This window comes from Helianthus annuus, chromosome 8, assembly GCF_002127325.2.
Source record: "Helianthus annuus cultivar XRQ/B chromosome 8, HanXRQr2.0-SUNRISE, whole genome shotgun sequence".
Classification (NCBI taxonomy): Eukaryota; Viridiplantae; Streptophyta; class Magnoliopsida; order Asterales; family Asteraceae; genus Helianthus; species Helianthus annuus.
The window spans coordinates 148,384,079-148,395,076 of NC_035440.2; the positions used below are offsets into that span (position 1 = coordinate 148,384,079).

The 10,998-nt window shown below is 40.3% G+C and overlaps 1 protein-coding gene across 1 annotated transcript; it reads left to right on the forward strand.

Annotated features, from left to right (window-relative positions):
- The first annotated feature begins 314 nt into the window (after positions 1–314).
- Positions 315–6,298, forward strand: LOC110895855. The gene is made up of 6 exons (XM_022143217.2): positions 315–518; positions 2,985–3,032; positions 3,116–3,188; positions 3,462–3,502; positions 5,913–5,972; positions 6,050–6,298. The coding sequence occupies exons 1-6, from the start codon at positions 453–455 to the stop codon at positions 6,101–6,103; spliced, it is 342 nt and encodes a 113-aa protein (XP_021998909.1). The 5' UTR covers positions 315–452; the 3' UTR covers positions 6,104–6,298.
- The last annotated feature ends 4,700 nt before the right edge of the window (positions 6,299–10,998 follow it).

A 10,998-nucleotide genomic window follows, 5' to 3' on the forward strand; every position in this document is an offset into this window, starting at 1 on the left:
CAGACTTAGCCCAGCCACTTGTAAAATTTTCTAAGATCTGCATTGCAGAGGGTTGAACATCACCACCCACCACCACCATCCATCACCACCACCATCCATCACCACCACCATTCACCACCACCGTCCACCACTGTCCATCACCACCACCACCGGCCACCGTCCACACCACCACCTACCACCACCACCATACGTACACCACCACCAGTTTATTTTAAAAGTCTCCATAGTTAAAAAAACAAATAATGTTTTTATTTTTATTACAGACTATAGAAGTGGTTAAAAAACAAAGGGCACCTAAGAAAAGCCTATCGTGTTTTCATGGGTTTGAGCATAAATTACAAGATATGACTCCTCATAGAGCCTAAAAGGTTCATCGAATTTGTAGCGCACCCGACCCAGCCAGCCAGCCAGCCAGCCATCCGTTGTGTTTGTGCTCAGACAATCGGAGAGCCATGGATGAGCTTGAATTTCAACGAGTTCTTCATCTTTTTCCCGTCGTTCGTACTCGCGATTATAATGTACATCTCTCACTATTTCAATTTCTAAATATGATATATGTGTGCCCTATTGTTCAAATCCCTAGATACGTTCTATTTCTTTTTCGCCACGGGGAATCAAATCATATGTATCTCAAAAACTCATAAAAATTGAACTTGTTGACGAATAATTTCGATAGGAAGTTGTTGTTGACTGATTTGAATCAATTTTCCCAATCGAATATTTGAGATGTAAAATTGTGGGTTACAAATTAGGGCATGGATTTAGTTCAAGTGATTATTGATTGACTTAATTCGTATAATTAGAAATTGTTATGGCTTATATTCTAGCTAGCTGTAGATTTGTGTGGTTGTTTTGTTTAAGCATTCATTCTAGAATATGATTACATTAAGGTAGCGTTCGCTTCATGGAATGGAATGGAATGGAATTAGGAAGTTTTTCTTTGTAAAATTGATCTTGGTTGGGGGAGGGAGGAATTTGAAATCCCATGAATTTCTTTAATCAATGAAATTTGTGACTATTTCAACATTCCATTCCATTCCTTCATTCGAGTGAAGGATTTCTAAGGAATGTTGAAATAGTCACAAATTTCATTGATTAAAGAAATTCATGGGATTTCAAATTCCTCCCTCCCCCAACCAAGATCAATTTTACAAAGAAAAACTTCCTAATTCCATTCCTTTCCATTCCATGAAACGAACGCTACCTAAAGGCAAAACTCAGCAATTGAATTTGATAGTGAGAAAGAATACATTATAGTAGTAAAGGGAAAATGTCGCAGAATAGTAACCAACTTTTAAAAGTGTCACTCGTATCGTTTTTGTCCCAATTAAATAACTTAAAATTCAAATCGAGCCATGTCCTTTTTTCCATGTGTCAAGAAAAAAATGGAGATAAAATTAAAAACACTTTAATTACATTAAAAATTAAAAAAACAAGTTAAAATCCACGTCATCACTCGACGTTAGCATCAAATAAAAGGGAAAAAATAAACAAAAATCCACATAATCACGGTTACCTATGAAATGGATGAAAAACCCCTTAATTTTAATGAAAAATGAATGTTGAGTGACCTGATTGGAACACTTTTGAAATTTGAGTGACCTAATTGGAACACTTTTAAAACTTGGTTACTATTCTACAAAGTTATCTCGTAAAGGGAAAATGTCGCAGAATAGAACTGAACTGAAAAAAGTATGTATTTGTTGCTCGACAAGTAACTTCTACATGGTTTAATATAAGTTTTACTACTATGAGTCTATGACTGTCGATCATTGATCCTTTTAGTGGTGATCATACATGTTCTTTGTAGTTTACTAGTTCATTTTTAAGCTGGTGACAGCAAACCATTCACAGCTATCATTTACGGGGAGAATTTGTATATTGGGATGTTAATTGATTTACGTGTCGAACTTGTGTATGTTACTAAGGAGAAGTTTTATAAATAATGTGCAAAAAGTGGACATGTGGAAAAATTAAACGGATAATAAAAGACCCTCTTTGCCATATGGGGTTCAATCTGGTATATGAACAACTGCGTTTAAAAAAGTGCGCTTAAAGCGAGCGCTGAAGCGCTGGAAAAAACGCTTTTTTGGGTCTGAAGCGTTACATTACGTGAAGCGAGCTTTAAGCGGCGAAGCGATGAAGTTGTGAAGCGACGCTCCAGCCAATCAGATCACCATTTGGGCCATTTTTTAAGCCCAACAGTCTTTACAAGGTACATATCGACCTTATATCGACGATATAGCGACTTCCTATGTGAAATCCGGCGACAAATTCCGGCGACGGAGTTGCTTTCAGCCGGAAACCAGGAAGAAGGGGGAAGAAGAAGAAGAGAGATGCTGAGAGCGGCTGCGTATCTGTCTTTTAGGGTTTTTATAAGTTAAGGTTTTTAAACATTTAACCCCTCTATCTTTCATTAGTTTACATTCAGTCCCTGAAACTTCTAACTTTTTAATTAAAAAGTGTAAAGATAGTTTGTCTATTTAAACATTTAACCCCCTCTATCTTCAGTAGTTTACATTTGGTCCTTAAACTTTTTAATTTATGCATAAAGTACAAAATTAACATTACAAAATACATATATATAATATGGATAGCTATTTTTTATACATATATATAAAATTAACATTATATATAATATGGAGCGCTTCGTATACGTGAAGCTCTCGCTTCGCGCTTGAAGCTTCGCTTAAAGCTTTTGGAACCAAAACGCTTCGGAGCGCTTCGCGCTTTTTTAAACCAAGATGAACAAGATTTATATGTTTTGGCTGTCATAAGATGGTTTCGTCTTCTTGGGGAAAGTACCCAACTCATGCCCAGAAACTTTTTTGTGGTCATTTCACAATTGGCATTCACCATAACATGGTATTCGTTGTGTTAATTATTTTGCTTTTTTGGATGAAATGTCCACTACATGTGTTATTTTTTATATTTCATTAAGAGTGCTTATACATGCTTGTAACTAATGTTGCAATTTTATTTAGGCCGAGTCTGAAGTTCAAAGGCAATTAACCACTCAGGCATCACGCAGGGTATGCTATTTTTATCATATCTTATTTGGAATTTGTCGTCATTTTCCAGATTTTTCATTCTAACATTTTTTTACTTTTGATAGATAAGAGAGCGTATGAATTCTCAAATTGATGGGAGTGCAAGGGACAAGGTTATTGGAGGTATTGATGGACAAGGTAATCAGATTTCTAGTTACTATTTTAAATCTTGATATGCATAATATATAACTTTGTTGGGATTTCATGTAAACTATAAAATAACAGATAATAACATCCAAATTTGATTTTTGAAACAATTAAATTACTATAAGTAAAATGTCTATTCTTACCATCTGAGTTTGTAATCTCTATTGCAACTATGTCTCTAGAATATGTGGAAAATGGTCTTCACAGAATGAATGATCTTGTTTTGTAGAGTTATTTAATTCTTTCTCTATTGCTATTTTATAGATGCGTTTTGGGAGAAGCTAAAAGTTGCTGCTGCTAAGAAGGTACGGTTATTTGTTTCTATTATGGTTCTATGCCTTCTTTACATTTTTTCAACAAGTGGGAAATTATAGGAAGGAAGCCCAAAATAATTTTTGTATCTGTAACCGATCAAATCAATTTTATTTGGCAATATGGTTTGATTTATTGTTTAAAGACATCATGATCCATTAAAAATTATGAGAATCTTAATAGAAAAGATAGAATAAAAAAATGACTTAATAGTAAGGGTAAATTACACTTTTCGTTCTTTATGTTTGTATCGGATTGCAATGGATGTCCTTTAACTTCAATAACTACAGTCACAATCCTTTGGTACTAACCCAGTCAAGTTAAACAGTTAAGTCTGATCATGTGCAAGGCACATGAGGGAATTTCAGTCATTTTACATTACCCTTTTATTTAAAAGTATATTTATAAATAAAACCCTATCCTTTTGTCATTGTTCTTCTCCACTTGCCACCACCACTACCACCACTATTATTGTCACCTTTTAGTCTCTCACCTCTCTCCCTCCCTTTCTCTAACACCGGAACCCACCACCACTATTATAGTCACACATGCACTTTCACTCTCTTCTAAAATCCCATTTACCACCCAACACCAACACCATCATCACTACCGCCTAACCACATATCTCCGTCAACAATTAGCAAGTTCTGATGTATCCTCCACCCTCACTCAAAATCTATAACCAGCGCCTCTTAAAAAGTGAGACAATAATCGATATCAAATGAGAAATCTTTTTTTTTTTTTTTGATAGTTGTAAACTGTTTCGAGGGAATCATTCCCGTTAATCCCCTCGATCAAACATTCCAGACAACAACTACACCTAAACCAAACCATTTCAATCCAACTCTCCAAACAAACACTTGAGCACACATCCCCAATCAAAATCACGAGTACGCTGGCGACCGTTGCACGGTAAGGACACACCTTGTTTCACACATGGTTTTAAAAAACGTTTGAGGCGTGCGCCTCAAGGCGCGCCTCGAGGTGAAACGACCAAAAAACGAATCTGAGGCGCGCCTGATGGTGTTTTTAATGTATATGCGCCTCAGAGGGGCTGAGGCGCTAAGAAAACTGCGCCTCAGGGGATTTTGATAGTTGTTTTTGATGTTTTTGACTTTTTGTGTCAATTTCAAGCATTTCATGTCTTTTTTAAGTGTGTTTTTGATGATTTTGATGAATCTGATGATGAAATTAGTTAGTATTATTATTTTTATAATATATATAATTTTTATATTTATTTATTAATACCGCCTTGGCTTTGCGCCTCGTGAGGCGAAGTGAAAACGCCTCGAAACTCGTTTCCGTTCTTTTAAACCTTGGTTTCACACATACAGTTTGTTGTCGTTAAGTTGTTAAAGGACGGGAACAACAGCGCAGAACACGAACTGGCAGAATGGTCGCCCACATAAACAACCTAACAACCTCCCTCCGCAACGGTCGCTGAAGAACACGAAACACGAACCGGCAGAACGGTCGCCGGCATGGGTGTGGCGTGGAGGAGATCGTTGGAGAGGAAGGGGTGGGGTAGGGCAGTGTTGGTGGCGGCTGGTGTGGAGAAAGAGAGAAGAGGTTTATTGGGTGTGTGAGAAAGAGATATAAAAGAGGGGGGGTAGAATAAAACTTGGTTCAAAAGTTTAGTTTAATTACACAAATAGTCCCTAAAAGAGTAAAATGATGGTTGTACCCTTACATGGGGTCCATGTGACACCATCCAATATTAAAAATAAATTGGGTTAGTGCTAAAGGACCTAAGGTTTAACGGGTTTTCCAAATAAAAGATTGTAACTGTAATTATTGAAGTTAAAAGGCATCCATTGCAATCAGATACAAACATAAAGGACGAAAGTGTAATTTACCCTAATAGTAGTAATTTATGTATGAATTATGATATTTTAATATTTTTTAAGCGTTTTTATCTGTATCATAGATCTAATATGGCACAACTTTGGACCTGTAAGCAAGGGGCTTTACTCGCCTTATGCTATAGTCACCCACCGATGATGCCTTATGGGAACTTAGCATTTTATGTGAGGATTTTTGGTATGACTTTGTTTTGCGTTAGTATAACCAACCACATCTTTTGCGTTATGCTTTTAGCAAAAATAAATCCAAACACATTTTTTGTCTGAGCTTGTCAAATGTTTGACTTGATATCTATAGTACCATTCCTAGTTCTGGAATGTTCTTTTCTAAATAAATTGGAGACTCTGCTATAAAGGTTAGCTTCTTCATCTATGATCTGTTAGGTTTCAATCCACGCTAGCACTTTCACAGATCAGTAGCGTCATAAAAACCCCTTGATTGTATTTACATTCTTGCCCCTTTTTAGTTAAATTTGTTAGTTTGACATTAAAACAACCCAAACCAATCACCAAAATTTCACAATGTCTGCTCATATTGCAGGTTGGTAATGCTGACGCTGAGGGGTTCGTGAAGGCGTTCCAACATGTTTACAGGAAACTTGTGTGTACCCGTCTCATCTTTTAAATCCGATGCCTATTTTATGTTATGAAATATTTAATTATCTCTGTTATTTTCAGGTTTTCGAGGAGTTATCTTTAACTGCTGCTCGACGTTTTGTTAATTCGTCGTAAGATTTGACATCGCTTGTTTTTATCGCAATTCTCTTTTATGCTTGCCATGTAAACCTGTAATTGTGAGTTTATACATCACATATCATTCGAGTTTGATTGATACATTGGCATAGATTGACAACATTAGTCTTTGAAGATGATCATGGACATGCTTAAGGTGGCATGGCAACTCATTAAATAGTCGTGTTTTTAACCTGGTTCGTGTTGTGGGGTTGAGCAATTTAAGTAAAAACATACATTTAATAACTTGTATACATTCATTTAACCATGATTAGAACCCAACCCCTATGACTCATTCAGATAAATGAATTACATTACAAGATGTTAAAATATATCCCTGGCGTTCTCTTAGGCTTTAGTTAGTATGGGAGTGATAGGCGACCCAGTTTGTATCTTAAAAATACATGAGTGAATTTACTAAAAACATGTTTAAAATTACAAGAAAATGAAAACTTTGAACGATTCTCTTTTATAACTTTGCATATGTTAACGCCAATATTCAATAGTTGAATACCCTCAGGGCCAGTAGTCATTCCCCCCCACCCTTCTCCCTCTTCTCTCCAACACCCTAAGTATTATGACTCTCACCCTCAGCCACCCCATACCTGACGACGGGGGTAGCCCAAAGGCAAATAAAAACACTAATATGCAAAGAGCTTAAAAGGTTGAAAGGTTCATTGGATGAAAAGCTGAATAATGAGTGAATCGAGGAACAGTAACTAGTCATGTCCACCAACTCATCTCACCAACTCACGCTCACCAACTCACACAGTCAGAGCAGGTCTGTACAGGCACATCCTATTAACCAGGGGTCCAAAGCCTTGAACCCCAAAAGGGGAAACCCTCCATAAGCAAACAGGTTCCACTAGTATAATCCATACCATTTCGAGAGATGTCTTCCACTATAAGAAGACAGCTCGAAGACACTTCCTGGACATTCCAAAAAAGCAGAGATTCCTTAATCTCTTGTCATTCAAGAGTTCTTTGTCACCTCCAAAGTACTCTTCATCAGATTCATCTCATTTGCTCTCTTTTCTGGATTCGAGCTAGTCTCGAAGAAGGAACTTCAAAGCAAATATCTCAATCATACTAGTGAACCTCCTTCCACGTTTTGCAAACGTGGAGGGACCCCGCGACCTGCGTTAGGCAAAACTGAACCCTTCAGCCCTTTTGCCTGACCAGTTAAGCTACCATCCTTGGTCCTGTGTTTGTTGCATCAACAAGTTGGCGCCCACCGTGGGGCTACGCCGCTATTTCTCCTCAGAAGAGACCTGGTACGTGTAGCTCCTTTCGTTCAAAATCACCATGTCAGAAAGTGGATCTCCGGGGGAGGTGAACCAGGTTCCTAACACCTCTACCCCGGGAAGTGGCCAAGCTCGCACAACAGTAACAACGCCTTTTTCAACTCCGGGGAGTACACCCGAGTTCCTCACCTTTAACACACCAACCCCATCCAGATCTGGAGCTCCGTCTCCCAACGTTGGTGTGTCTGACACTCCTACACGCGTTGAACTTACCCCCGAGGGGGTCGCTAATAACTTCCTTGAGTTAAGATCACTCCTTAACCAACATGTGAACAGAGAAAGGGAAAAAGGTGTAAGGATCCGTCTCGATTACGACGAACCTGAACCAACGTTGTCTCCTGGGCCACCTCTACCACCCTTTGTTACAAGAGGTGAGGCCGGTCCCAGCAACCCTTCAAACTTTCATCCTTATTTGTCTACTATGACAAACCCAACTGTCCATCCTGTTCTTTCTTCCCAACCAACCGCTAGTGGTACTCCTCTGGGACACGAGTTAACCCTCGACCAACTCCTACAATCCCCAGTGACTAGTTGTCCCACTTCTCTGAATACCACATGGGAGCAAGCCCTGTCCGTGCTCCCTTTAGCACGAAGTGCTGTTGCCAACACCCCTCTTGGGGTAAGTTGCTCGGTTGGTCCTGGAAGCCTTCAAGGTTTCAATTTCGTGCCCAATGTGATGTCTCAGATGATGGCCCACTTCCCTTGGCAGCACTTCATCAATCAAGTGCTGGCCGCTCAGGGAAACCAAGGCAATAATAACAACGGAGGCACGAGACCTGAAGAGGACTTGGCTAAACCTTACAAGCCAAGCAACCTTTCATGCTTTTCAAGACAGATAGCTGATTATGACTTCCAGTCAAAAATCAAAATGCCTGCCCACATCAAAACGTATGATGGGACCGAAGATCCAGAAGATCATCTTCAAATCTTCACTGGTGCTGCTCGAATAGAAAAATGGTCGAATGCTGAATGTTGCCTAATGTTCATGCAAACCCTCATTGGGTCAGCAAGAATTTGGTTCAACGATCTTCCTGCTCAAAGCATTCGAAGCTTTGATGATCTCAGCAGAGGTTTCCTGGCAAACTTCTCCCAACAAAGGAGATACGTCAAAGACGCGACTGTAATCTTCCAAATAAAACAACGAGATGATGAGAGCCTACGAGCATTCATTGAACGGTACAAGAAAGAAGGGTTAACCTACGTGGGGGCTGATGAGAAAATGAGGGTTGCCGGTTTTATGAACGCCATAACCTCTAAGTATCTCACACGAGACTTCAACAAATCTCTACCCAAAACCTTGGAAGAAGCCCTTGAAAGAGCCGAGGCTCACATCCGAGGAGAAGAAGCTGTTGACATCAAGGAACAAAGGAAAAGGGGTTCTGGCTGGCGAAGTAGCAGTCCAGCCAGAAAAAGAGGTAACTTCAACTCTTACGACAGACGCCCAAAGGGTTCAGACCCTCGAAGGGTTGAAGGGCGTAACCCTTCAAGCAGAGATAAAAACATGAGTTTCACTCCTCTCACCAAAACCCCTCAGGAGATCCTGGCAACGGAAGAGGTCAAGCAAAACTTCAGACCTCCCAGGCCTCTTCCCAAAAGTCGAAAAAACGAGAACTCCACTCAGTTCTGTGAATTCCATGAAGAAAAGGGACATCACACCAATGATTGCTTCCAGCTGAAAAAGAGAATTGAAGAGGCCGTCAAATCGGGAGAACTTGCCCACTTGGTAAAAGGAGTTCGAGACAAGATGGCTGAAAGCAAAGGCAAGGAAGTAAACATGGTGTACTCTGATGACAAGGCCCCTTACAAGAAACAGCGCTTGGAAGCTTGGGAGCTTCAGTGTGTCTGCTTCCCCCCAACGGAGAAGGACCCACTGCCTGGCCCTCTTGTGGTCGAAGCCCTCGTGGGGACCTTACAAACATGCAAAGCATACATAGACACAGGAGCAGCCACTGAAATCATGTTCGAAAAGTTCTTTAACCGATTAAGCAATGAGGAGCGTTCAAGGCTTCAACCCTCCGGGACTTCTATAAAAGGTATCGCTGATATAACCTTGAAGCCTTTGGGCCAAATAACTCTTAACGTATGTTTCAGGGAAGGTTTAAAGGAAAGGACTCGATCGCTAACCTTCGTGGTTATCAACATCCCTTCCAACTATGATGTGATCATAGGGAGGCCCGGACAATGTGCATTTTACATGGCTGTATCTATTGGCCATGGCACTGTCAAGTTCCCCACCGAGAGAGGGATTGCAACCCTCCAACCCTCTCAGGAAGCCTACCTGATCGAAGGAGAAAGTCCCGATGACGAGAAAGACAAGCAGGGGTTAGTCATCAACCCTAAGTACCCCGAACAGCGGATAAGGGTCAACCCCAACCTTTCTCAAGAAACTCTTTCATACCTTGAAAAGTTGCTAAAACACCACAGCGATGTATTCGCCTGGTCCCCCGAAGACATGACCGGGATTCCTCGAAGCATTGCTGAACATGAGCTAAGGATACCACCAAACGTCAAGCCAGTGGTGCAGAAGAAAAGAAGCCTGGCACCCGAAAGAAGCCTAGCAGCTTGCCAAGAGGTTGAAAAACTCGTATCAGCTGGCATTCTTCGAGAAGTTAAGTACCAGTCATGGATTGCTAATCCTGTTATGGTTCGAAAACCTGATAACTCTTGGAGAATGTGTATAGATTTCAAAGATCTTAACAAGGCTTGTCCTAAAGATTGTTACCCACTCCCAGAAATTGATCTCAAGGTTGATTCACTCACGGGATACCCGTTCAAATGCTTCCTCGATGCATACAAAGGTTATCATCAGATCCTCATGAAAAAAGAAGACGAAGAAAAAACGGCTTTCCACACCGACAAGGGCATTTTCTGCTACCAAAAAATGCCTTTTGGCCTCAAGAACGCGGGAGCCACTTACCAACGGCTCGTCGATAAAGCCTTCGAAAGCCAGATTGGAAGAAACATGGAAGCATATGTCGATGACCTGGTGATCAAAAGCAAAACCGAATACCAGATGCTTGATGACATCCAAGAAACCTTCAAGAATCTTAGAAAAATCAACATGAAGCTTAACCCTGAAAAATGTTCGTTTGGGTTTGATGAAGGAAAATTCTTGGGTCATATTGTGGGAAAGCAAAGCATCAAGGCCAACCCCAACAAAGTAAAGGCTGTTCTCGAAGCTAAACCGCCAAGAACCAAGAAGGAGGTTGAAAGCTTGAATGGGAAGCTTGCAGCCTTGAAACGTTTTACATCAAAACTGGCCGAAAGATCTCTACCATTCTACAAAACACTCAAGAATTGTTCAGATAAGAAAGATTTCAGATGGACCGATGAGGCTGAGGAAGCTTTTAATCAAATGAAGCAGCACCTTGCTTCACTGCCAGATATCGCAGCACCGGAAACCGGGGAGCTCATATCGGTGTACCTCTCAGTCGCTGATGAAGCCATCAGTGCCGTCCTAACCATTGAAAGGGATAAGGCTCAGGTACCCGTCTATTTTTTCAGCAAAACTTTAAAACTGGCTGAAACCAAATATCCTCCCCTTGAAAAATTAGCCCTAGCCTTGGTCCAAACAGCCAGAAGGCTTAGAAG